Here is a 27,391-nt window from a genome sequence, read left to right as displayed (position 1 = left end):
CAACCTATGGGAGAAGGATTTATTTTGGCTTACAGCTCCAAAAAGATAAGAGTCCCTCATAATGAGGAAGGGAGGAGGCATGGCAACAAGCAGCAAGCATGGCTACAGGACTACAGAAACAGAAATCACATCTTCAACCACGAACATAAAGAAGAGAGCTGGAAGCTGGGCAGTGGTAGCGCACATCTTTAATCCCAGCACTTGGGAGACAGAGGCAGGTGGATTTCTGAGTTTGAGGCCAGCCTGGTCTACAGAGTGTGATCAAGGACAGCCAGGACTACACAGAGAAGCCCTGTCTCAAAAAACCAAAAAAGAAGAAGAAGAAGAAGAGGAGGAGGAGGAGGAGGAGGAGGAGGAGGAGGAGGAGGAGGAGGAGAGCTGGAAGTTGAGAAAGAAAATCCTCGAAGCTGCCCCCAGTGACATCCTTCTTCCAGCAAGGCTGGATCTCCTAAAGGTTCCATAACATCTTTCTCTGCCCTCCTCCACAACAAGCAGTGCCTCCAATTGGGGAACAAGTATTCAAATATCTCAAACTGTGAGGGGCATTTCTTACTCAAACCACCATAGCAACTAAGTTTCTTTTTTGTTTTGTTTTTTGTTTTGTTCTGTTTTTCGAGACAGGGTTTCTCTGTATAGCCCTGGCTGTCCTCGAACTCACTGTGTAGACCAGGCTGGCTTTGAACTCAGAAATCCGCCTGCCTCTGCCTCCCAAGTGCTGGAATTAAAGGTGTGCGCCACCACCTCCCAGCCTGCAACTAAGTTTTATGGGATCATGAACAAGTTGGAGAAAAATCCCTATCAGCTGCCCTGTGTCTGTAAATACAAAGTTGAGCCTCTCCATGGGAGAAGAAGCAACAAAAGGCTGGGCAAGAGGTGGGGATAAATTTCACTTAGTTCATCACTTTCAAGATGCTCCATTGACATCCTCTTCTCTCCGCTGGATTGTAAATTCTCCAAGTGCAAGGACAAAGTTGGTACTATAAATCTTTAATCTCCTGTAGCGTTTAGCACAGTGTTTCTCCTACAGATGCTTAATCAGCATATAGTTGATTAGTTACAGGCTGCTTTGGGGGAAAGTGTTATATGCTTGTAAAGTTTAGGCAAACATACAGTGTGAACATATATGTCTTTGCTACTGTTCTCTTCCTATGAAGAGACACCATGATATAATATTGTACATCATGTCCCAAGGATGTCCCTCCTATCCAACACCCCTGTACCTCATGAGAATTGCCATCCAAAGAGTTAGTCAGTGATACAGTCCTGATCTGAGAGGATTTATCACTCCTGGGATTAAGCAGAGCTTCTCCTGGGGGGAAAAAAATCCTGAAGTCACTTTTTTACCAAACCCCCCAGGAACAGCAATCAAGTAAAAGACTACAGCTAAAAACCAACCAACCCTCCATTTTTTCCCACCCTATCTGTTCCCCAAAGTCAAAGTTTTGTCTCCTCCTCCTCTACATGCATGAGCCCTCTACCACTAAACTCTAAAGCCTCCTCAACACTCTGGACTGGTCACTCCCAGCCAGCAGTCAGCCTCCTCAGCCTATGCCCAGAGTTTGCAGCTTGGCTGGGAATATCTCTGGCATGCTCCTCCCACTCTTCTGCATGATCTGGCTGCTGGTTTCAGGCTGTGCCTAACACAGTCCTGATCCCTGACAGAGCTCTCAAAACAGTCAGGAGGTGGACACTCAACAACTTGGAGAGTCTGGTAGTGAAAACTGACTCTAACAACCCAAACTCATTGGGCATGACTTAGTCTCAAACGCCAATAAATTCAGTTCCTGTGGCGAATTTGCCCTTTCAGTGATGAGAAAAAGGTGCTTCCCACATACTTGAAAGAATATTCAGAGAGACAAGGTGGATGAGGAATCAGACAGGTGACTGGTGCTAAAGAACTCTCAGCTAGATAGGAGGACAAGCCCTGGAATAACCTTGGCCAGCATGCTCTGGCTTGCAGGTCTCAGACAGCGGATACTGGAATGTGGCAGATAAGGAAGAATACAGAGGAGTCCCAGTTCTCTCCTCCCTCCTAGAACAGGACAACTTTACATACTAGGCTCAGAAGTTCCAGAGCTCCTTAGGATAGAAAACCCAGAACTGAGTGCTTCCAGGATTCCACAGGCAAGACTCCATGCACGTGACGGCTTTCCTGACCCAGGGCCACCAGCTCATTACGGTGTCTAGTTTGCCACAGGTATATGTCATAAAATAAGAAAGTTCCTTAGCCTTGCATCTATCAGTATTGTCTCATCAAACTAATACTTAAACAACTAAGTCTGTAGAAAGTCTCCTAGGAGCCCTGGCGGAAACTGGCAAAATGTTTACCATCCCGCCCTGGGATTAGAGACAACCAACGTTCTTATCCAGGGACTGAAACCCATACACAGTATTTGGTTTCAGAGAATGCTGACAGGGCTGATGAATAACAAGTCCACACAGTGCCAGCATGTCATGTCTGTATGAGAAAGAATGGCTGTCCTCTGAGACAACAGCAGAGACTTTAAAGATTCTTTTTTTTTAATTTTTTTATTGGCTGTTTTATTTACATTTCATATGTTGTCCCCTTACCCCATCCCCCACCCACCCAGGAACCCCCAATCCCCTCACCCCTCCTCCTTCTTCTCTGTGGATGTAACCTCTATCTACCCCCCCCACTCCCACCTCCCCACCTTCAAAATTCCCACCCCCTGGGGCATCCAGCCATGATCATCTTTCGTTGGGGAGCTCAGAACTCTCCCTCTTGCTGACCATCCCGTCAGGTTCTTATTTTCTCATATGGAGACAATGTTCCATCATATGCTGCAACTGGCACCCATGTGGCCTGTCTCCCAGATGTCACCTCCATGCTGTACTTTTGGATCAGATGGTCTTGGCCCTACTTTTAGCAACACTTGTCTTCTGGGATAAATGTAGAGCAAATTTGAATACCTCCCTTCTTCCTACCCAAACCAACCTAGGGGCCCGACCTCTGGGGTAACTCCCTGCCTGGTTGTCACTGACTCTGCTGTTGAGTAAACATCTTCCTGTTTCTAATAGTCTGAAAAAACGTGACCATCAACTATCGTTACCTTTACACTACATTCATCAACTTTGACACAGAGAAACCTGGACTTTGATAGCTATTTGGATGGTTGACTGCCAGAGAAGTCCAAAGACCAGACTAGCCAACTGTGTCAAAGTTGATGGCATTTTTTCAGACTCTCAACTAATACATTTTATTCGATATATTTTTAAGTCACTTTACTCAAATAGGCAATAAAGACCTGGAATTTGTTCTGCAGTTCTTTTTCTGGGGCACCCAAAAAGCTTTCCTGTTCAGTGAACTGTACACAAATTGAAAGAGTTTAAGGAGGTACAAGTATTGGCAGTTCTAGTCTAACCTTTAAAGATAGCTTTTAAAATATTTTGGCTTCTTGGCAAGAAATGAAATTTAAATAAGTAGTAATACACTGGTGCATGCACACATGTGCACATACACATACATATTCAACAACACACAAACAGCTGAAACAAAAGGGTCTGTACTTTTGACCTTGAATTTAGTCTAAGAAAGAGAGAGAGAGAGATGCATGAGGAAGTCACTTACCAGGAAGTATCCTGGATAAACAGAATGAAGCATTTAAGAGCCTAATATCAAGCCAAGTCCCACAGAAGACAGTTTGGAGTCATTCCTACCAAAGGCAAGAGTGTGCATATGAGTCACACCTCCACGCCAGCTCTTGGAGTTCACAAAGAGCTGGACCTGTGCAGCTCCCTACCATCGGTCAGTTAAGGGCCAAGGAGTCAAGCAAGGCATACCAGGGCCCGGGGGCTTTTAGCTCCTCTGTACCATACAGTTCCTGGCTTTGGGGAAGCACAGAGATGGGAAAGCGACCAGCAGAAGGGAGTGGCCCCTGATGCAAGGGCCCTCACCATGGTGACAGAGCAGGTGTCCTCTAATCCTACTTTTCATGATCGGCAGCCGTGGATTTCGTTTTCAATCCAGCCATTTATATCTGTTATTTAACCTACTTGAAATTTTTTATTCATTTTTTTCTCTTTTTCTTGTTTTTGTTTGTTTGTTTTTAGTCTTGGGGGAGGGGATGTTTTGTTTTGTTTTGTTTTTGAGATAATGTTTCTCTGTGTAGCCCTGAGTATACTGGAACTCAGATCACATCTGGCTGGCCTTTAACTCAGAGATCCACCTGCCTCTGCCTCCTGAGTTTGGGGATTAAAAGTCTATGTTGAGGGCTGATCTGGTATTATGTATACAAATGCTAAATTCTGAACCCCAAGATGTGGTTGCCCCCAGACAAGTAAACTCTCACATACACTGGCCTTTGTTTTGTAAACCTTGTTCCCCAATTTAAAGCTATTGATTAAATGAAAGTGGTTACAGCCAGTTACTAGGGAGAATAGAAGTAGTCGGGGCTTCAGTTACTGAGCTGGGGGGCTGCAAGTAGGGACCAGAAGGGAAGGAGAGAAAGAGGAGGGAGAAGGGAGAGGATAATGAAGAAGGAGAAAGAAGACAGAGAGAATAAGAGGTCTCCATTAGATATGATGGGCCAGGAACATTTGCTCAAGTGAAATTCTCCCCATGAGGACAAACTGATGGAACAGAAATAACCCAGGTGTGCCTCAAACAGCAAGTACTTGGGGAGCTCAGCTGGGAAGAAGCCAGTCTAGCATTAGAAAATTAGATTAGGGGTAATCTCCCGGTGATTGTGATAAAGCTGAATAACTGAACCTAGTAGGCCTCAGTCTGGATTACCGCGGGGCCTGGCCAGGCCATGGTAAGCACTAATAGAGTTAATAAATAACCTGTTGTTTAAAGCAACAGGTGTGCTCCACGGCTGCCCAGTTTCTTTCCTCATTCTTAAAACAGAATAAAAAGTGCCAACGTTGTTCATTGTGGTGAAATCTTAATGACACTGATATTTCTAGAAAACAATAGATGCTCAGTTTATAGCTATCGTGAATAATAAATGTGTTTCCAAAATGGCGCTAAACTCAGCTCATAGAGCATTGCCTGGTCTCCTCAACACTGCATAAAGCAGGCAAGAGGACACACGGCTCCATCCCAGCACCCAGACACTGCAGGCAGGAGGTTAAGGAGTTCATCATCCTCGGCTATATAGAGAATTCAAGGCCAGCCTGGAATTCTAAAGAGTAATACAAAAGTGTATGTATACTTCCTGTGTTAGTTGGCTTTCTATTGCTGAAATAAACATCATGATCAAAAGAACTCTGGGAAGAACAAGGGTTGTTTGTCCTATACATCTCTATCACAGTCATTGAGGGAAGTCAGCAGAGCTACTGACAGAGAGGGGGGTGGGGCACGGAGGATTAAAGAGGGGCTGGTTCTCCTGGAGAAATTTGATCTCCCTAATGGAGAGAAAGCGGGGAAGTAGACAGCTTTGTCCTCTGGCAAGGTCTGTGACCAGCTGATTTATTTGTACCTTTGGTATCTTGTTCTGTTCCCAAAGCAAAGGGAGGCAGCTGAAACTACTATGCATGATAATGTCAAATGTTATCTCCAGAGAGGCCAGACTGGCCACCTCTAGGGAAATGCTTCTCCTTTTAATGTGGATTTAGATGTCAGTATCCCTGAGAATTGCTGCTAATTCCTGAAAGCAGGGTGTGTGTGTGTGTGTGTGTGTGTGTGTGTGTGTGTGTGTGAGAGAGAGAGAGAGAGAGAGAGAGAGAGAGAGAGAGAGAGAGAGAGTGAGTGTGTGTTCTGTGGCCCAGTACATCTTTGGAGTAAAATAGAAAGCTTCAAGAAAAGGGTAGGGGTTTTTTGTTGTTGTTGTTGTTTTGTTTTGTTTTTAACAGCATAGCATCAGAGGGCTCTCCATGAAAAGACCCATGGAACCAGCATTCCGAATGCCAAAGCCCAACCCTGAATTCCTCCTTGAACAACTCAAACTGGCAGAAGCTATAGTGAGAGGATTTTTTTTTTAAATCTCCACTTCAGGGGTGGGGGGTGAGGAAGATGACCTTTGAGATGATGCCCCAGAATTATTAGGACTAGCTGGGATCTACATTGTAAGACTTAAGAGGCATGGTTGGAACGCAGTTCAGTGGGTAGGGTGTTTGCCAAGTATGCACAAAGCCCTGGATTCAGTTCCCAGTACAATGTAAACTAACTACGGTGGTGTATTATAGGTCTGTAATCCTATCACCTGGGTGGTAGAAACAGGAGGATTCAAGATCAAAGTCATCCTCAGCTACACAGCAAGTTCAAGGCCAGCCTGGGGAGAGGGGTAAGAGGTAGTTACAAAGAAAGCACATGTATTCTCAGCAAAGGGGACACATGGTAGGCAATTCTTTTGAAGTGACCCCTTGAAAGGGAAAGGGAGGACAAGAATGGAGAAGTATGGGTCTGCTGTGCATAGCTGGCAAATGCCAGCCCACCCAGGACCTCCAAGATGAAAGTGGTCCTTAAAGGGTCCAGTGTTAGGCAGAGAGTCAACATCCTGTAATGCTGTCTTGTTCAGTGACTCCCTGAGAAGATTGTCACCTCCATTCAAAAGATCAAATGGACCTGAAGGAGTTATCCGCTGGCTGGATGCTCACAGCTCAACAAGATTCCACAACTGGGCTCTGAGTTCCATCCAAAAAGAACTGAACACTTTGTCTTCAACATCAAATGCTGCCTGCATCTCCATGTCGGACACAGCGATCATCTGTGCATGGCAGGAAAGAGCACAGTTCTGAAAGCAGGGCTAGAAATCTAATTGTGACCATAATGACCCAATGGGAATTATATCCAGCATCCCACCTGGAGGGAACAGGGCTGTGTGGTAATCTGGGCTGTGACCCATTCTAATTCCATATTTTCAATGGACTTCTTGGCATTAGAGGAATAAGAACTGGGCAAGTATGGCTGTCAGCATCTTAGCCCTGCCCCGAGCCTGCATCCCTGCCCCATATGGAGACCATACTAGGACTGTAATCCTGGACTGGCCAGAAGAAGAGAGCAGAGGCACTGCCTGCCGGACACCCCACTCCCAAACACAGCCAAAGGAAGCAGCCTAGAGCACAAGGGGAAGAAGAGGCCCATGCCTGACCCATGAGAGCCTTCTACATGGGGGCCGTGGGAATTCCTGAAAAGAATGTCACAGAGACTGGATAGATGGCTGCCAAATAGTATTCCCAAATATCTGCCTGAATATGGGCTATGAGGAAAAATCAAAAATCGTAAATATAATAAATTATACAAAAGAGCCATGAAATGGTACACAGGACAATATTTCACAAAATTAATAACCCAGACCCTTATGTAGGCAAAGACTGTATCCATCTCTGGCAATTATAGGTCTATTCACTGTTTTGTTAGGGAGAGAATTCTTTTATTAGTGAAGGTTATACTTGTTCTTTTATAGTTTGGGATTGTTTGGTTTTTATTGACTTTTTTGCTGTTGTCTTTGTTGTTGTTGTTGTTTGAAATAGGGTCTTACTATGTAGCCCTGGGTAACCTCAGATTCATGATGATTCTCCTGTCTCTGCTTCCTAAGAGCCAGGAAGGCATGTGTGTCCCACCTCATCTAGCCATTTGGTGGTGGTTATGGAGTTTAAAGCGAATTAGTTACCAACATTTTAAAAACTCAATATCTCCTCTTAACAGTCAGATTCCTGGCTTTTGTTTAAAAATTCATGAGACTCAAACTCCCTATGCATTCCACAGCATGTTGATATTTACTCAGAATGTAAGCCATGCACAGTTTTAACCCATTATCCGTTCTGTGTAGGGTGGTAGGTGAAATCACCTTTAAAAGAAAACAAGTCCTTAATCCCAGCACTCAGGTCTATCTCCATGAGTTCAAGGCCATCCTGATCTACATAATAAGTTCCAGACAAGCTAGGGCTTTGTAATGAGGCTGCCTCTAAAAGGAAAGAAAGAAAAAAGAGAAAAAAGGTAAGGGAAGAGAAAGGGGGCATCCATCAAAACTGATTATATCATTACAAAGGAAATTTGACTTTCACCAGTTTAAAACCTTTTATCCAGACTGCAAATACATGTACAGAAAACATAAGATAAATATATATTCAAGATGGTCCAGCTGTAATATTGTTTGAAATAGCAAAGCCCTGGAAGCCACTAAAATGTTCATCAGTAGGAGACTGACTAAATACTACATTGTACAGACGATCCACACAGCGGGGTCCTGTACAGCTATTTTTAAAAGCGAGGAATACAGTAGCTCTATTATATACCACTCACAACATTCCCCAAGAATATATTCTAAAAAGTGAAAGAAAAGATAAAACACAGAAAAATATGAACAGTCTGAAGAATGTATACAGTGTCATTCCACTTATAAGAACGATTTTTTTATGAATGTGGGTGTTTCGCCTGAATACACATCTATGCACTGTGTGCCTATCTGATACCCTCAGAGGCCAGAGAAGGGCATCAGATCTAAAGGATCCCCAGAGACTGGAGTTCCAGCAAGTTGTAAGCTACCATATGTGTACTAGGAATTGAACCCAGGTCCTCTGGGAAAGCAGCCAGTGACCTTAACCAGTGCACCAGCTCTTTAGTCCCTGTGAGAAGGATTTTTAAGAAAAAAAGAAATGTATGTAAATTGAGGACAGATGCATAAAACCAAAATATCCGGGAAGCAGGTTAAATCAGCAAAGGAAAGAGTAACTTCCACATTTCTTTTTTGCCACAATTTATTTATTTTTATTTTTTTTATGTTCATTGGAGTTTTGCTTGCATGTAGATTACCTAGAACTGGAGTTATAAAGAGTTGCAAGCTGCCATGTGGGTGCTTGGAATTGAACCCAGTACCTCTGGAAGAACAGTCGGTGCTCCTACCCGCTAAGCCATCCCTCTATCCTCTAACTTCTACTTTTCACACCTTTCCATCTCTTTTGAAAACTGTGACATATATAATAGTTATCACTTAAAGAATGTATATTTTAATGATTAAAACAAAAACGAGGGCTTTGAAAAATGAAACAGGGGCTTTAAAACAATGTCACTCATATACAGAGGGCTCACCTACCATGTACAAGATCCTAGGTTGATTCCTCAGCACCATAAGAAAACAAACAAAAATCAAAACTACAGCAGTCTTAAAAGTAAAATTCTAAGTCAGAGGAAATCACTTTCTGCAGAAGTTAACTTGTGTGAAAACCCCAACAATGCTAAGACAATATATATGTATATATGTAGGAATATATACATATATATGACAGTATATAGGTATATATATATGACACTGTATTTGTATATATGTAGGATAGTATATATGTAGGACAATATAGATGTGTATATACATGGGACAGTATATGTGTATATGTAGGAGATATATGTGTGTATATATAGGACTGTATATGTATGTATATAGGACAGTATATGTGTATATATGTAGGACAGTATATAGGTATATATGTAGGATGGTATATATGTAGTTATACAGCACTGACAGTGGCAGGCTGTTGTGATTCCACCCGGTTTCACACATGGAAATGCCAAGGCCCATGGCACTCCACTGGAAACCAACAATGAGTTAATGGATATATAAAACACTGGACACTTGACAGCACTGAGTGAGGCCTCCAAAAGTAATGTCGTTAGCACTCCGGTTATCGTCTGTTGCTTGGGGGTTGTCCCAACCACACAGTCCAGTCCCGACTGATCCAGATCTGCGTGAGTCAATGACCAACCAAGGATCTCTACGGCAAAAAAAATCCAAGCTCTTCTGAACCACAGTCATGCCCTGAAGATGGAAGCATGGCTCAGTCTCAAGTGTTTCCTCAGGATAGGCAGAAGGTATCACATCTCAAAACTTCACGTTCTAGTTCCCACTCCAGAAAGGAGGTACTGCTACACAAGCATGTATCCCCAAAAGATGCTCTACCCCACCTTCAACAACATCTTAGAAGACAGGAAGCTTGAGACTCCACACTTCTTGGCTTCCTTCTGTCCTTTTCACAAATCCCCTCCCTAACATCCCCTGTGCTCTTCCAAAAGAAGTAGGGCTAAAGGCCAATTTCCAACCTTGCCCACATGAAAGGACACTATACTACTAGGACATGACTCTCTTCCCTAAATCTTTGTCTCCCTCACCCGCTCACCATCCGTGTCAGATATGCCCTTAAGGCCTGTTCCACTAAGCCAGGCTTTGAGAGCAGTCCACCTTACATCACTAGGTCCCAGCTGCACACACAGGTGACTGTCTGGGAAAGGTTCCCACGGTGCATTAGCTCCAGGCAGTGAGAGAGGAAGAGTGTGGTGCTTTCCAGCCTCTTCTAAATAATTTGTGAGGCTCAGTCTGGGGGGTCTTTTCCTCCTACATGAGGCAAGCTGTCTTGTCTTGTCAACATGCAACACAATGTAACACTGAGTAACACAACTACAATTTCATAGCTGAGGAAGCCCCCCCCCATCCCATAGACCTAGTTCTTGCTGGTTACATCACTGGCTATCCATATGCACAGCCCACAGCACACCTTGTATGCTGGACTCCTGCTTTCTGCTTTGTCTTCTTAGCTAATTTATATGTATATGAAATGATTCTTGTTGTTGTTGCTGCTGCTGCTGTTGTTGTTGTTTGAGACAGGGTTTCTCTGTGTAGCCCAGACTCTCCTGGCACTCTATCTGTAGCCCAGGCTGGCCTCGAACTCACAGAGATCCACCTGCCTCTGCCTCCTGGGTGTTGGGATTAAAAGCATACACCTCCACATCTAGCTATGAAGTGATTCTTTAGTAAATACAAAGCCTGTTAAATATCAAACCCCAGAATTCTATTCCATAGACTCACTAATTGTGCTCACGGCATAAGGTTGACAAGCTGATGATTTCACAAGTACCAATATTTCTCTAAAACCACCCATCTGAGCCGGGCATGGTGGCACACACCTTTAGCCCCAGCACTCAGGAGGCTGAGGTATGTGAATCTCTGAGTTCAAAGCCAGCCTGGTTTACAAACAATAAACAAAACAAAAACAACAAAACAAAAAACAAAACAGTTCCAGAACATCCAGGGCTACACAGAGAAACCCTGTCTCAAAATAAATAAATGCATCTGCTTTTATCATATTTTCTAAAAGAAAAGACTAACACACACACACACACCCCAAAAAAAAAAAAAGGAAAGGAAAGGGGGAAAAAGCAAGCACAAATTCCGGAATAAACTATATTACCTGTTAAATTAGCATTACAAACTCACTTTATTGTCTTTACATTCCTTATGTTGTTGCCTCGGAGTCTGAAAAGCTTGCCAGGGTCCAGCACTACTTTTCAGCCTGGTATTTGGAAGCCCTAGGGGTGGACCCAGTCTAGTCACTTGCGCAGGTTCTGTCGATGCCTCTTAAGCCGTCCAAATTCACTAACTCTCCCAGGACCCTGGGAGAGAGATCATGTCAGCCCACTTGGCAGAGATGCAGAGATAAGAGTCTTAGGCTTAGAATCTATAGCTGGTGAGAATTTTGTCATCTGCTCTACATCCTCGGTTCATAGAGGAAGAGTCTAGCCTGTGGCGGCAATAATAATTATTGTTTAGTGAGAATAATTACTACGTACTTAGTAGTTCACAGTTAGTCAAGCACTTCCGTGTGTAGCAGATATTTATTGAGCTAGAATAGAAGGGAAGACCTGAGTACATGGTGGTCACGGAGAATCATAGCGCTCCCCAGTCTCCATATTTCCACCCTGTCTGTAGAAATGGTCGGCATCCTTGCTGCCTCTACCTATAAAATGGAACGTCGTGTCAGATGGACCCAGGACCTCCATCCTTTTACATCAAGTATCACAGTGATCATTTCCTGCCTGTCTGAAGATGAAGTGCTCAGTGGTTCTCAACCTTCCTAACGCTGTGAATCTTTAATACAGTTCCTCAGGTTGTGACCCCCAGCCATAAAATTATTTTCATTGCTACTTCATAACTGTAATTTTGCTACTGTTATGAATCATAGTGTAAATATCTGAAATTTCTGATAGCCTTAAGTGACCCCAAAGGAGTTGTGACTCACAGGTTGAGAATCACTAGCAATAGACTTTGAGCCAGAGGGAAAGGAAGTGTCAGGCCTAGACCAGCTGTCATAACCTATCACATTCATCACCTGGCCTCCTCATCCCTCACTATATGGACACTGTGAGGAGCACAGGTCTCACCTCCACAGGCAGTCTCAAAACATTCATTCATTCATTCACCCTTCTTGTATGTGTGATGTGTGTGTGTTGTGTTGTGATGTGATGTGATGTTAGTTATGCTATGTTATGCTATGTTATGTTATTACACTGAAGGTCATCATACAAGGTTCACACTCTAAATTCTTAACTAAGGTCCCTAAGCCTGTCTCCCCAAGGCTGCTCAGCTGTGTAACGTGTCTTAACTGAAGGTCAGGTCTAGCTTCTAATAATGGTGTCTGATTCAAAGGTCCTTAGCAAGACTTTAGACACAGGGCAGATCAAGGCAGCTTCTCTTCTCTCCAGCTGTGCAGAGCAGAGCCCTTGGTCTGTGCTTATATGCTGTCCAACGGGTGTCATGGGGTGCTAGACCTGCGTCTGGTTATCCTGAGTGAGTGATGTCACTGAGTTCTGCTTATCAGTACAGCCTTGGGTGTCGTGGGGTTCCTGGATAAGCTATTTTTACATGTCTAAAGGCATTTTCTACTGTGCTCATCACAGTGTGTTTATGGGACGGGGCGGGGGGGATATGCACACATGTGCATGTAGAAGCCAGAGGTCAACATGGAGTGCTTTCTATCACTCTCCATCTTTTTCTTGAGATAGGGTTTTTCACTTTTCATTTTTTTCATTTGAAGTCCCAAATCAGGTAAAGGGGCGCGGGGCGCCAGCAGGGAGCGCTCGCAAGCGCCGCGGCTCCCGCCTCGTCCCGGGCCGTCGCTGAGCAGGTCCTGGAAGCTGGGCAGGCAAACTGGAGAGGCAGGACGCTCGCAGCTAGACCAGCCTCCCGCCCTTTGAACTGTCCCCTCCCCTAACAGAGTTCAACCCAGCCCCCCGGCCTGAACAATGCAGAAAGCGGGACTGCTGCTAGGTGGCTGGACTCGAGCGTGGAAGTCGGTGAGGATGGCCAGTTCCGGGTTGACTCGTCAGAACCCACTCGCGAATAAGGTGGCCCTGGTCACAGCCTCCACCGACGGGTGAGTACCAGAGCCAGAGTCTCCATCCAGAAACAAGTACTCTTTAACTCCTGAACTGTTGTCCTGGAGCTTCAGATGCGGCCAAAGGCCTTCCCAGGAGAGAAAAAGAAAACCCACATGGTGGGCCAGAAATGCTCTGAATCCCCGACCTGGCTCTGCCACAGGCTAGCCTTGTGTCACTGCTGCCTTCGGCTTTGTGACAGCTCGGCTCTGCCAGGTGGACCCAGGTTCCCTTGCTTCTGGGCTGCCCCAATCGACAGCTCCACCTAGAGTCTGGGAAGACCAAAACAACCAGTCAAGTCTCCCCAGAGTCCTCACCCCTTACCTAGATCCTGTGCCCATAACTTTTTCTTCAGTCTGTATAGTTTGGCCTCCGTGCCCAGCCTGTCTCACCCACCACTCTCAACTATCCAGTTTTTTTTTTTTTTAATCCCCACAAGACCTTGGTAGATAAAAGCTCCCTGAAAATCTGGAATGCAGATGTATATGAAAAGCTAATATCTGACTATGATAAAATACGTAATTGACATTTACATTTTGAGCCATACTTTTTGGTGAAGGCCCCCAAATATAACAAAGGATAGAATTCTGAGGTTGTAGTGTGGTAAGAGATATTTGGGAATATGGGCTCCTTCCAACACGGTCCCTAAGCCACTGCCATGGCAACGACTAAACACTCATCCATTTCTCTCCCCTCCGTCCCAACTAGACATAGGTACAATACGGGTCATGAGGCCTGTGGTAGGTGATGTCAGTTCTGGGAACTGGAGTAAAAGACGAGATCATAATAAAATGATCTGAGCTTGTCCTTCCGTCTGCACCGTTAAGTCTCCTCTACCTAGAAGAAATATGTGAACCTCGAATACAGGGAGAGCGAAAGTCCAAAGCGGAAAGTCTGAAACCAGAGCCCACGTGTGCTCTCACTCTCTTCCCTGCGGCAGAGACCTTGACAGTGTGTCTCCTTTTGCGCTTGTAGGATCGGCTTTGCGATCGCCCGGCGTCTGGCTGAGGACGGGGCCCACGTGGTCATCAGCAGCCGCAAACAGCAGAATGTAGACCGTGCAGTGGCCACCCTACAGGGAGAGGGTCTGAGTGTGACTGGCATCGTGTGCCATGTGGGGAAGGCAGAGGATCGAGAAAAACTGGTAACCACGGTGAGCAGGCAGGATACGGGCACTGGGCCAAGGCAAGGCAGAAGGGAGGCAGCCTGCAGCCTCCTGCCTGGTTTCTAAGACAGCACTGGTGAGATGCAGCCCATGCTGACCCCTGCCAGCATCCTAATGCTCACACCCAAGCTAGTCCACCAATAATGCTTTAAACATTAATTTTATTATGTTTCCTTATGAGCATGATAGGGGAGTATTTGTTAGTATAGGTGCCTGTGGAGGCCAGAAGAGAGTCTGGAATCCTCTAAAGCTGGATTTACAGGTGGTTATAAGCCACCTGATGTGGGTGCTGAGAACTGACTTTGGGTCCTTTATGAGAAAAGTACATCCTTTTACCTACCGAGCCATCTCTCCAGACCCTCACCAATACATTTTTTATTGTGTGCCCTTTTTGGTTACATCTGTATCCCAAAGTCTAAGCATAACCAGATTCTCCCAACCAGAGAATCAAAAGCCACTCTGGTCCTTCAACCTTGCATGATCCCTTAGACACCCCCCACCACCACCGAAATGCCTGTTCCTGGTTCCCCTGTCTGAGTTAATAAATGCTCTCCTGTTCTTTGCCTCATAGAGCTGGTGGGCACTGGGAAGAGGCAGTTCAGTGTTTCATTCACCTGCTATGAACCATTCTTGTGTTCAGAGCCTTCTGTGTATGTGTGTGTGTGTTTTGTTTTTTTTTGTTTGTTTGTTAGTGGTGGTGTTAACTTGGTTTGTTTTAGAGGGGCCGGGATCTTGTGCTGGAGCTAGAGTGGTATGTAATTCGTTTTTGCATCCCTGTCTAGCCATGAACTTGTCCCCCCACCCCAAGTGCTGGAAGTACAAGTGTGGGCTACTCCACCCAGGCAAGGACTCTTCTCCCTGTATTTACAGAGACTGGATCATCTCATTATCCAGAAAGGAAAAACCTGTGATTCAGGCCAGGCCTACCCTTCTTTCAACACCTACAGGAGCACCAGAAACATTCCCCATTTATGTAGTGCCAAGCCTTGGGTGCCCAAATAGACTTTAGTCTAAGCCCGTGTCAGACTTGACACTTGGTACCAGTCTCCAGCTGTGTAAAAAAATATAAATCAAGTTGCAGAGAAGGAGTGTCTTCCCCCCGCATTTCAGAGTGTGCACTACTCCCCAAAATCCAAGGGAGGGCCTAGCAGCACAGAGAAAGCACAGCCTGTGTGAACACATCAGACAGTTGGCAGAAATAATGTGGGCAGCCTTCCTGGAGGAAGGGGCCTGAACACTTGACTGAAGTGTGACAGACAAAATAAGACAATTCCATTATTTATTATTTATGTTTATTTTATGTATATGAATTTTTTTGCCTGCATGTGTGTCTCTACACTATGTGTGTTCCACGCTCATGGAGGTCAGAAAGTGGTACCATATCCCTTGGAATTGGAGTTACAGGCGGTTGTGACCCACCATACATGTGCTGAGTACCAAACCAGGGTCCCCGTAAGAGCAGCCTGTGCTCTTACCCACTGAGCCATCTCTCCAGCCCCAAGATAACTAACATTTTAAAGAACTGTGGAAAGAATCTTAAATGTGCATTGCAAAGGATAAGCTATGAGTCTGAGAAAGTTTGCATTGCCTGGCATAGGCTGCTGGAAGAGCCTGGTACTGTAGTGTTTGTCCTGAGAAGTAAAGGCCAATTAGTGACAGCCATTTAACACACACACGCACACACACACACACACACACACACACCAGTGCTATTGTCAAATCCAGAGCCATGCACAATTTCATGTCAAAATCCTATGAGGTGGGGAGGGGCTTGGGAAATGGTCCAGCTATCAAATGTCTTGCTCCATCAAGGACTGAGACTAAGACTCCCAGGCCCACGTAAGTCCCAGGTGTATCTGGGGGCTCACCTGTAATTCCAGTCTCAGCAGACAGAGCAAGCTCTAGGTTTGATTGACAGACACAGACTCAAAAGAATAAGATGGAATAGCAGCTAAGGAAGATCCTTGTCATCAACCTCAGGCTTCCACACGCATGTGCACCCACATATGAACATGAAAATACACAGGAAAAGAAGAAAAGCCTTATTAGAAAAACACGCTCTGGCCCCCAGCAGGTCCACCTAGCTGATCGTGCAGCCCTGGCTCTGAAATGGAGCTTGAGTCAGACCTTGAGGAGTGAGTGGTACTAGGTGGCTAGGATGACGTCGGGGCTCCAGTGAGCCCGATAAATGAGCAAACAGCCAAGGACTGAAGGGAAGAGGGGAGCCCTGTCAGTCCTCAGCCAAGAGCTAGGCCTGTGGGAAAAGGGCTGCATGGGTGGGGTTCAGGGACTTCCACAGCCTCCCAAAAGACTATCAATAGTTGTGAAGCAAATAGAAGCCACGTGAAGCTTGGAGCAAGATGAAACTGACTTACAGAAGGATGATCTGGCATTAGTGAAGATGAATGCAGAAGATGCTGGACCAAGAACATCAGTGAGGAGGCCGTTGGCTGTCATCCCAGTCTAGAGCTGTGGCTAAGGGACCAGTATGGGTTACTTAAGAGACAGTGTGGAGATTTTTACATTATAAAATGAGAATAGGAAAGGTATGCTCATGCATAGACATGCACATGTACACATATGTAAAAAAAATCTTAAAAGAAAAAACTGTTGGGAAGGCTGAACAGCAGATGTCAGGGTAGAAAGTCACAGGGTGACCATCAGCAGTTTGAGGTGTTCTCCTGTGTCAGCCGTTAACCTGCAGTGAGAACAGCTGATCCCCAAAGGTGACTGCAGCTCACAGCCTCGAACTCTGCACCACAGTTCCACAGACAGTGCTGTGGTGGCACAAACCAGGCTCCCCACTTGATCATACTCTGTCGGAGTGGAGAGATGGCTCAGTGGTTAAGAGCACTCACTGCTCTTCCAGAGGTCCTGAGTTCAATTCCCAGCAACCACATAGTGGCTCACAACCATCTGTAATGGGGTCTGATGCCCTCTTCTGGTGTGACTGAAGAGAGTAATGGTGTACTCATATACATAAAGTAAATAAATAAATCATTCTTAAAAAGAAGAATTTTTAAAATAAATAACTGTCGAAACAGACCATTCGCTGGGCGGTGGTGGCACCTGCCTTTAATCCCAGCACTTGGGAGGCAGAGGCAGGTGGATTTCTAAGAGTTCGAGGCCAGCCTGGTCTACAGAGTGAGTTCCAGAACAGCCAGGGCTACACAGAGAAACCCTGTCTCGAAAAAAAACAAAAAAAAAAAACAAAAACAAAAAAAAGAAAGGAAGAAAGAAAGAAAGAAAGAAAGAAAGAAAGAAAGAAAGAAAGAAAAGAAACAGACTATTCCAAAGCACACTACTGTGGTGATTGTAGTTTAGAGCAAAGTCTGACAGTCATCAACATGGTCTTTTCTCTTTTGGCATTTTGGAGGGTGGCTTTTTATATTGGGGATTGGGGTTGTGAGGCAGGGTCTTGTTCTATATAGCTCAGACTGCTTTGAACCTGTGACTCGCTGCCTTGGCTTCCCTTGAGCTGGGATCACAAGCATAGACTCTCATACACAGTTTCTCATGAACGTGTATGATTCTATGATGCTCAGTCAACAAAGACTTCTCCCCTGTGTGTGCAGGCAGACGTGAAAGGGGAGGGAGACAGAAACCAGAAGACGGCAGACACCCTCTGGCTCAGTCCACTACCCTCTCCCCTTCCCAGACAGCCACAGAGCATGGCACACATCACTTTCCTTCTGTTCTGTTCTTGCTTGTCACATGTCAGCAGGCTTTTCACACGGAGGAAAAGCAGGCAACTGAGACTTTGGGCTACAATACCAACATTTAGAATGCATGAGCAAGTGCATTGGTAGTGGTTTTAGTGGAGTCTATGACTTTAAATTTTTGTTAAATGAACACGTTGACAGCCTGGGTATTCCTCTAGCAGTGTAGAAACAACTGAGCTTAGCACCTAGTTAGCAAGAATAATTAGTTAAAAGGAGAAGCTGGCAGATGGTGTGCATTGTTAATGACACCCCTCCTTTGCCAAATTGGAGGCACAAAGTTGATTGAGGGCCCATTACATGTTATTTGCCCAGGGCTTCAAAATTGCCAGGTCTGGGCAAATACAAAGCCTGGTTTTATGGTAGCTTTTAATTCCTGACAATGCTTGTCAGCCTGTTCTCCCTGGCCTTCACCACCTACTTACAACTTACTGAGAAGGTGAGATACCTCCTTTCTTGGCTTTCTTAGTTTAAGCCTCAGTCTCTGCCTTGCCTCTTCTGTACTTCTGGGCCAAAAAAGAGAAGAGAAAATGATATCAACGCTGAGTGTGAAACTGTGTCAGAGCCAGGCTAGTGTCTTCACCAGCACAGGTCTCCTGCACAGCTGCTTCATAAACGTCCTGACTGGCTTGCAGGAGGCTCCTAGGAATCAGCTCTCTGCTAGAATTAGAGTCTGACCTCAGTTCTGCCATCACTTTGTAACCTGGAGTCGGGGGATCCTTTTACTTTTCCAAAACACCAAAGGAGTGGGCTTTCTCTCTCTTAGTTGCCTCTACAAAATGATTGCTGAGTTACAATCTTGAAAAATGGACTTCCTCAGAGCTAGGTGTCATCACTTCCACCATGAGGAAAATGGGCTAGCAGTCCTTTCCCAGGATCTCTCTCCATTTGGGTACATGTGGACAGGCCGGCTTTGAGGTTATGGTAACATATTCAAGAAAACGAGCAGTGAGTGCTTGAGGAAATGGGGCTAGGACTCAAGAGGAGGTTTAGAAATAGATTTGAGGTGAGAGGTGAAGATGGAAGGATGGAAGGAACTGACTAAAGAGAAGTATAAAGAAAAGACCGAGGGGTCAGAGACGCCCTTCAAAGAACAGGCAGACTGGGAGACACACAGAAATAATGGCTTCAAATGTCACCAGACCCCAGGGGGCCTTTAGAGAGACTGTGCTTCGAGAAAGACATTTGACAACTGCTTCCAAAAAGACATTCCATATCAACATTGACAAATGAGCATCCATCTCTTAGCTGCAGCCCTGACTCACTCACGCCTTCTTCCTCTCTAGGCTCTGAAGCTTCACCAAGGAATTGATATCCTGGTCTCCAATGCTGCTGTCAACCCTTTCTTTGGAAATCTAATGGATGTCACAGAGGAGGTGTGGGACAAGGTGAGAGGAGATGAAGGCAGCCGGGGACTGGCCTCAGCCCACGCTTGGCTGGCCTGGAAAATGCCCTGCCTTCCTCCAGGGCATGTGTGAAGGGCTCACCCTGTTGTGGACTTGGTAAAGCATTTGTGAGGGTTAGTGTCCAGTGTCTTGCTCCCTCTCTGGTTTTTTCCTAGCCGAGTCTACTGTCCTTGGCTCTGTGCTAGCCTCATCTGCTTCCTTTCCCCACCTCTCTCTCTCCCTAGGCTGCTCACCCGCGCTCTTCTTCCTGGTTTATTTCCAGTAGAAACATGGTAGCTAAGAGGACAATAACTACTATGCTTAAACTTACCCAGCCTCCCATCCCCTTCTCGGCTGTTGGGAAAGAGTGATTTTTCATTAGTTGGGAATGTTAATAGCTGCTGTTGAAAGAAATACCAATGTTGGTAGAATTACAAACACTGATGCTTTATAGCATACAGCCTTGGGATATGACAGGTCCTTTTCTCTTCCTAACTGACATTGAACAAGAAAATTCTAGGTGCCTAAAAGGTGCTAGGAGACCTCAGGTGAACGTGTCTTATCACATCATATTCATAATGTAGTTTGTCGATCTATACCCTTTGATGATAAAGCTTTAATTGCAGTATTTGTCATTGTTTTCTAAGTCACTATTCCCACATGATTTGGATATGGTAAATTTCTTAGGATCCCCTGTGGATTTCCCAGCATAAGAGTTTAAGGATAGCAAAAATATTGTAGTTTATCAGAGCTCCAAACATAAAGACCAAAGTGCCAAAATGTTCTTCAATGAACCAGTGTCTGATTATGGTATTTTTTAAAGTAAAGAAGCATCTTTTGGGAAAAGTCAAATTAGTTTATAGCTTGGTGATTTTTTTCTTCTCCTTTTTATTTGAAAGGCTTCTTATTATTTTTTTTTAATTTTTATGTATGTGTGTCTTGCCCGTATTTGTGTCTGTGTACCACATGCATGCAGTACTCACAGAGGCCAGAAGGGGACATTGGATAACGTGGAACTAAAGTTAAAGATGGTTGTGAGCCAACCTGTAAGTGATGGAACCAAACTCAGGTCCTCTGCAAGAGCAGTAAGTGCTCTTAACCACAGAGCCATCATGCCAGCCCTGCTGGTTTTTCTTTTTATTTTATTTTTCCTTATTTTTTTAAGTCAGAATCTTGTTAAATAGCCCAGGCTGATCCTCCTACCTTGGCCTCTTGAATGCTAGGATTTAGGATATGTGTCACCATGTCTGGCTCTGAAATCTTTTTCTTTTTTTTTTTTTATTTATTTTATTTTATTGGTGAGTACACTGTAGCTGTCTTCAGACACACCAGAAGAGGGCATCCAATCTCATTATGGATGGTTGTGAGCCACCATGTGGTTTCTGGGATTTGAACTCAGGACCTCTGGAAGAGCAGTCAGTGCTCTTAACCGCTGAGCCATCTCTCCAGCCTGGCTCTGAAATCTTTTAAAAATAAAATTTAGAAGAAAGCCAAATGTTGAGACACACACTTGTAATCCCAGTACTTAGGAGGCTGAAACAGATGGGTCACTGTAAATTTAAGGCCAATATAGACTATATGGTGAGTTCAAGACTAGCCTAGACTATATACTGTAAAGCCCTGTATATAGCCTAGAGCTTATACTGTAAAATGGTGGTATAGTATATACAATTCTATCACTATTACATTTCTTGGGTATAATACTGGATTGTAATTGCACAAAAGGAAATTCTTATTCTTTGGGTAAGCTTTTGGGCCAAGAGCATTGTCATGTCTGCTTCGCTAAAAACAAAAAATAGGGGCTGGGAAATGATTCAGTGAGTAACGTATTTGCTGCGAGCATTAGGACCTGGGTTAAGATCCCCCAAGACCCACCTGAAAACCAACACAGATCATGAGCTGCTAAGCAGCACTGTGCAGACTGGTAAAGACAGCCAGATCCCCAGCTTGCTATCCATCCAACTAGACTAGCTGAATCAGTAGCACTGCCTCAGAAAACAAGATGGAGAGCAATAGAAGAAAACGCTGAGCATTGACCTCTGACCTACACACACACACAAACACACACAGACACAGAGACACACACAGAGAGACAGAGACATGCATATTCAAGAAAGGAAGGAAGGAAAGAAGGGAGGGAGGGAAGGAGGGAGGGAGGGAGGGAGGAAGGAAGGAAGGAAGGAAGGAAGGAAGGAAGGAAGGAAGGAAGGAAGGAAGGAAGGAATAAGTTAGAGAAACCCAGCCCACTGTAGTGTAGGTCCAGGCCATGACCCAATTCCAGGTTCTCCCTCCCAGGCAGTCTTGAGAGGTCAAGCTGCCTGTGGACTGGCTGGGTAGGAGAGATGAACTGGCTTCATTCTGCTTCACCCAACCTGATATGCCATCATCTACTTAATGGAACTGTGAGAGACACCTACTCAATCTTGACCCTAAGTGGTTCCATTGTTAAGTCAACCCGAGGTTTCTATCAACTCCAACAGGCATTTTCAGAGACCATGTGAGTCCTCATCACTGGGCCCCTGTGATGCTCTTCTTATGTTGCCTTCCTCTCTGTTGCCTTCAGGTTTTGAGCATTAATGTGACGGCTACAGCCATGATGATTAAAGCAGTGGTGCCAGAGATGGAAAAACGAGGGTACTGATACTGAGAGGAAGCTTGGGTAAGGGGGACCCCACAGGGGCAGCGCTCTTTATGCTGAAGGGGGTCAGCTCTCTTTCCTTTTCAGAGGCGGCTCAGTGGTGATTGTGGGTTCCATAGCAGGCTACATTCGATTCCCTGTGAGTATCTGTTGCTCCTGCCTGCCTTCCATCCTACACCATCCACCCCTCCCACTGCCCAAAGAAGTATTTAGCATCATTCTACCAAGTCCCCTCCCACAAAAGAGACACCTTGCTTCCATGAACCCTAACCTACATGAGAATACACGGTGGTTTCTGACTGTGACCTTCCCTAACAGGAGGTGGTTTTTTGGGCTCCTGGCCTTGTCGTACAATAAGAACCAAAAATGATGCTGCAAACTAATAAACAAACTCAACTCTCTTCTTTCCCTAGGCTCTAGGCCCTTACAATGTTAGCAAAACAGCTATTCTGGGTCTTACGAAGAACTTTGCCACAGAGTTGGCCTCGAAGAACATTCGAGTGAACTGCTTGGCGCCTGGACTCATCAAGACTCGCTTCAGCAGTGTGGTGAGAAGGAAGGACATTATACCCCCAGATCCCTTGAAAGAATAGGGAAGCCTAGACCTGAGTCTTAACCCACTCCCACCTCCATCCCTGCTGCCTGTGCTTCCTCATACCCACGTCCTTACCAGACACCTTCCCAGGCCAGACTCCCACATACTCCTTTCCTACTGGGCTCTGCCAAGTAAAGCAAGACCAGGAACTCAGACTGCACCCGTATTGTATCCTGTCTCCTAAAGTGGATGAGAACTGAGGAGACCTAGCGAGATACCTGAATAAGACTTGAAAACATGAAGTAGAGGCTGGCAGTGGAAAGGGAAGAGTGGAAAAGCAACAAGAGGTGGACATTTGAATCCTTCCCTAACAGACCATGGGACAGAGCTCCCTTCATTCTCTTCCCGTGATTTCCTCTTCTTGCACATAAAAAGATTTCCCTTCTTCCCGCAGTTGTGGGAGGAGAAAGCAAGAGAGGACGTCATGAAAGAAGCCCTGCAAATCAGAAGGTAAGCAGGTTAGGGTTAGTGTGGATAGACAGAAAGCTCTCCCCTGACTCTCAGTCCCACAGATAACACAGCATGTGCCTTGTTGACATCACAAATTCATAGACCCTCTCACTCCTGTCACCTGGCCAAGGACATTGATTTCATTACAAAAACCAAAGGCATCAGAGCCATCACAAAGCAGAGCTCTCACCCCTGTCTGCCTTTTCTGGCACCTGTGGAGACCAGAACCCAGGAGACAGTGGTGTTTCCAAAGTTCAGCCTGATGATCCTACAATCCAAATAAAGCCACTGAGAAGCTGTACTGAAGCCCCAGACAATGCCTGTGGGACTTGCTCTCTTCCCCATACAGTTTTGTTAGGTCTCCATTGCTTTAGGTCCACTGCCTCTCTCTACCTTCCAGCTGCTCTAGCTTGACCCCTCAAGGACAAATGCTGGCAGTGCCTACCTCTTTACTCATCCAAACATTCCCAGACTTCCTCAAGTCCTCCCAAAGTCAAGCATGAGCTTTAGGCTCAGTTAACAGAGTATTGCCATCCTAAAGCCCCCAGTGAGTGATCTAACCCCAAGTATCTGAATCCTGGCTGCATATCTGAGGCGTCTAGTGGAGCTTTCACTGGTGCACTTGCTTACGGCACACTCCCAGGGACTCTTCTTTAACTGACCCGTGGTAGAATGTATACATCTTTTTTCCTTTTCTTTTTATTAACCCTACCAGGTAACTACACTGTGCAGAGAGGTTGGAGAAACACTAGGCCTTCCAGTCCCTCACACTGTCACCTCTAGATGTGACTAAACACATTCTTATAAAACAAATGTGTTCATAAAAGAACAAAAAAATAGATTCCTGATGAGGATCTGTACATTGAACCTGTACAAATGAAATGCCTTGCTCATACCATCTCTTATCAACACAGACTCTCTGACACTCAAATAGTATATGTACATGTTGAAATAATTTCTTTTGAAACATCAAATAATTGTTCATCATTTTATCGGTCTGACCTTGCATTCTAGTATCTAAAAACAGTGTTTATATATTTAAATATAACATGGTTTTGCAGGATACAGTATTTATGCTTCTATAAATTATAATCACATAATCATAACCACCCTATTTAATAGGCAAAAAAGTCTGCACACTGGTTCTGAAAAAATCACCTAATTTTTTTTTAATTTTAAAAATGCCTATGGGTGCCGGGCAGTGGTGGCGCACGCCTTTAATCCCAGCACTTGGGAGGCAGAGGCAGGCGGATCTCTGAGTTCGAGAGTTCGAGGCTAGCCTGGTCTACAGAGTGAGTTCCAGGACAGCCAGGGCTACACAGAGAAACCCTGTCTCGAAAACCAAAAAAAAAAAAAAAAATGCCTATGGGTGTTTTGCCTGCATGTATGTCTGTGTGTCTGTGTTCCTGATGCTCCTGCCCGTGTAAGGCAGAAGAAGGCATCACACACCTCTGGAATTGGAGTTTTGAACTGTTGTGAACTGCCATTTGTGTATCCTGAGACTTAAATCTGGGTCCTTTGGAAGAGCAGCTGGCCAGTGCTCCTAACTGTTGAGCCTTCTCACCAGCTCCCACTTGATAATTCTTAAGCAAATTTCATGCCCTGTGGGCCAGATGAGAGAGGCTAGCCTGCTTTACATTTGCTCTCTTCTTGTTTTCTGTTTCCCAGGCTAGGCAAGCCAGAGGATTGTGCCGGGCTAGTTTCCTTCTTGTGCTCTGAAGATGCCAGTTACATCAATGGCGAGACAATAGTGGTGGGGGGAGGAACCCCTTCTCGCCTCTGAGGACCTAGAGACAGCCTACCAGGGCAGGTGTGTGGGGAGGGCACAGTCCACCCTGCCTCGGTCGCCCTTCCTTGCCACTGCCTAACATCTTGTTCAACTCACAAAATCAGCTCTGCCCAGTGATAAGTTCCTGCTTTCCCTGTGGTCAAAGTGTGGTCAGATGAGCATCCTTGCTGTTGCTATGGCCTTGAAAACGGCTCTGGGGAGGGGGCGGGGAGCTGGGGGGATAGGTAGTGGAAAGAGGGCTTGCTGAGAAGACTGTGGCTACTTTAATGAAGATCAAATCCCTCTCATCATCGTTTCTGGAGACTCTGAGGAGAGATAGAAGAGACGGACCTGAACAGAGATGGAAATTAACATATACGGTACAAATAAAACAAAGATGATCGCGTTGCTCTGAATCAGTGTGTGTTCATTTCTCAATGTGAGAAGTCTAGGCAGTGCCGAATCTCTGGATTCTCCCTAGCCCTCCTCCCTACCTCCAAGGCCTGAGTTTGCTGCTCAAGGGTGGTTGTGTCTGCCTGCCACGGAGCTGCCTGCCAGCTGTGGGGGGAGGTGGCTCGGGAACTCCCAGGTGCTACTCTTAGCCTCACACCCCCAGGGACGGTGCCAAGGACGCCACGGGGATCCCAGAGACTAGACTAGACTAGCGAGCAGAAAAGAACCAACTCCCTCCCGCACATTCAGACAGGTCTTCTTGCAGCATCGCCCTTGATTCAGAGTTCCCTCCAGGGTCAGCAAGGACGAGCTGGACCGTTCCTGAGCTGGAAGGAGTGGGAGGGCGGGGCCATACAAGGATGACCCGGGGAGGGGTACCGAGGCACATAAACAAAGAAATTGAAGAATTCTGCTCCGGGTGGCCGAGGCGTGGGTGCCACGCCAGTAGAAACGCTGCACCCCGCTTCTGAGATAGCTCGGACACCAGACGCCGCGCTCTGGGCTTCTCACGAGGTAGCCCGCGGGAGGGGTCGTCGCGAGCGCGCGCGGGGTCTCACGCGGCTCGGAAGCTCAGCGCGCATGCTCCATTGGCCAACTCTCCGGGAGGGGCGGGAGACCCGGCGCTCAGTAGCCGGGGGGAGGAGCGCTCGCGCAGCCGCCCCTGACGGGAGCGGGCTCCGCCGCTACTGCAGCGCTCAGCGCCGGGCCCTGCCGGAGCCGGGACTAGCATGTGCGGCGCCTCTCGGGAGGCGGCGGCGGCGGCGGCTCCTCTGCAGCAGCAGCAGCGGCAGCAGCGGCGGCCGCCATGGCCAAGGCCAGCGTGGAGCTCACCCGCGAGCTGCAAGGTACGAGGTTGCCTTCATCTCGGGACGCCCGGTCCGCGAGCATCCAGACCCAGTGCTTTCCTACGGTACACCCCAGCCCGGCGCCTCCCGCCCCCTCATGCACCCTCGCTCTTAGGCAGTCCTTTCCTCTGCATCTCAGTCCCAGCTTTGCTTTTTTCGTAGAGCATCCTTCTCTGCCCCACTCGCCTCACCCTATCAGAACCTTCCTGTCCCGGAGCCGCCCGTCCCGCTCTTCGGTGACAGGAGCAGTTCCCTGGTGCTCTTGGGGGCAGATTCTCAGCGTTCTTGACCCACCCCTCCGCAAGGCATCCAGTCTTCCCTCCGGAGAGTCCCAGCTTTCCCCCACCCTCGCCGGGCGGGGCCAGGCGTTGGGAGCTGCCCCTGGTCCTGACTGCTGCTTCTCTCAACACCCTCCCTCCTCCCGGCCCCGCCCCGGAACTGGCCCTAGAGAGGCCCCTAAGAGCCCAGCAGCGCCTAGGCTAGTGGGGCATAGGAGGGAGTCCGGGCAGAGGCCCCGACTGAAGCTAAAACCAAAAGCTGGGTTTCTGCGACTCATTTCCCACAGCCCCCGTCCCAGCCTGCCCCCTTCTCCTTACCCACCATCCACATCTCAAGACCTCTCTGGACCAGTGATTCCCAGATGTATTTCTTCTAATTGTCCCCGACACCTCCCAGCACTGCCACAACCCTGATCCTCAAAGGCAGAAGCACAGGCTAGCCCATGCAGAAAGCAGGACGCTCAAGGATACTCAGAGCTCTACTGCACTCTGGAGATCTCTGACACCTACACATACACTTAGAAGCACAGTCACGAGATGTTTGTACACACATCTTACAGAAACTGCACCCCCACCAAATCTATGCACACTCTATCACACAGGCGTGCGTGTGTATGTGTGTGTACACACACACACACACACACACACACACACAGTAGTGTAATTGGATGGGTCTGTCAGAAAATGGATATGGGCTCTCTGGGATGTTAAATCCTTCTCTCACTCCACCCTCCACACAAGAGCTGTCTGGCACTGTTCCCCTTTCATATGCAAGCCAGCACTCATTCACACTTTCCTGTCCCCACAAATGCCATACTCGGGTTCCCTGGCATCAGAAGACAGGCATACAGCCATAATAAAAAGCAGATTCTCATACCAAGAGCACCTAGGATACAGTCAAGGGACATTCTCATCCCCTACTCCCAAACCCCTACAGAGAGAGAGAGAGAGAGAGAGAGAGAGAGAGAGAGAGAGAGAGAGAGAGAGAGAGAG

At 46.4% G+C, this 27,391-nt stretch overlaps 2 protein-coding genes across 3 annotated transcripts in view; both read left to right on the top strand.

The window, feature by feature from the left end:
* Nucleotides 1-12,830: 12,830 nt before the first annotated feature.
* On the top strand, nucleotides 12,831-25,238 carry LOC114638769 (dehydrogenase/reductase SDR family member 4). Its single transcript, XM_028787350.1, has 8 exons — nucleotides 12,831-13,101; nucleotides 14,078-14,255; nucleotides 19,273-19,374; nucleotides 21,935-22,005; nucleotides 22,097-22,148; nucleotides 22,423-22,557; nucleotides 22,999-23,054; nucleotides 24,723-25,238. The coding sequence occupies exons 1-8, from the start codon at nucleotides 12,971-12,973 to the stop codon at nucleotides 24,835-24,837; spliced, it is 840 nt and encodes a 279-aa protein (XP_028643183.1). The 5' UTR covers nucleotides 12,831-12,970; the 3' UTR covers nucleotides 24,838-25,238.
* A 677-nt stretch (nucleotides 25,239-25,915) lies between these two features.
* Carmil3 (capping protein regulator and myosin 1 linker 3) overlaps nucleotides 25,916-27,391 on the top strand; it is a 17,243-nt gene continuing 15,767 nt past the window's right edge. Inside the window, exon 1 of one of the 2 annotated variants that reach the window (XM_028787363.1) lies at nucleotides 25,916-26,120. In XM_028787363.1, coding sequence (XP_028643196.1) covers nucleotides 26,081-26,120 — 40 coding nt within the window. In that variant the 5' untranslated portion in view covers nucleotides 25,916-26,080. The remainder of the gene's footprint in view (nucleotides 26,121-27,391) is intronic. The other variant, XM_028787364.1, reaches the window with a different exon arrangement.

Source organism: Grammomys surdaster, unplaced genomic scaffold, assembly GCF_004785775.1.
Source record: "Grammomys surdaster isolate TR1022 unplaced genomic scaffold, NIH_TR_1.0 125630, whole genome shotgun sequence".
NCBI lineage: Eukaryota > Metazoa > Chordata > Mammalia > Rodentia > Muridae > Grammomys > Grammomys surdaster.
The sequence above is the reverse complement of the archived record's forward strand: the minus strand, read 5'-3'. Positions and strand labels throughout refer to the sequence as shown.

What these genes read in the sequence shown, in the direction of transcription:
- LOC114638769 (XM_028787350.1), top strand. Translation starts at nt 12,971, where the DNA reads ATGCAGAAAGCGGGACTGCTGCTAGGTGGCTGGACTCGAGCGTGGAAG. An exon ending in GAGAAAAACTGGTAACCACG is followed by an intron (nt 14,256 to 19,272) that starts GTGAGCAGGCAG and finishes CTTCCTCTCTAG; the next exon opens with GCTCTGAAGCTTCACCAAGG. An exon ending in CCAGAGATGGAAAAACGAGG is followed by an intron (nt 22,006 to 22,096) that starts GTACTGATACTG and finishes TTTCCTTTTCAG; the next exon opens with AGGCGGCTCAGTGGTGATTG.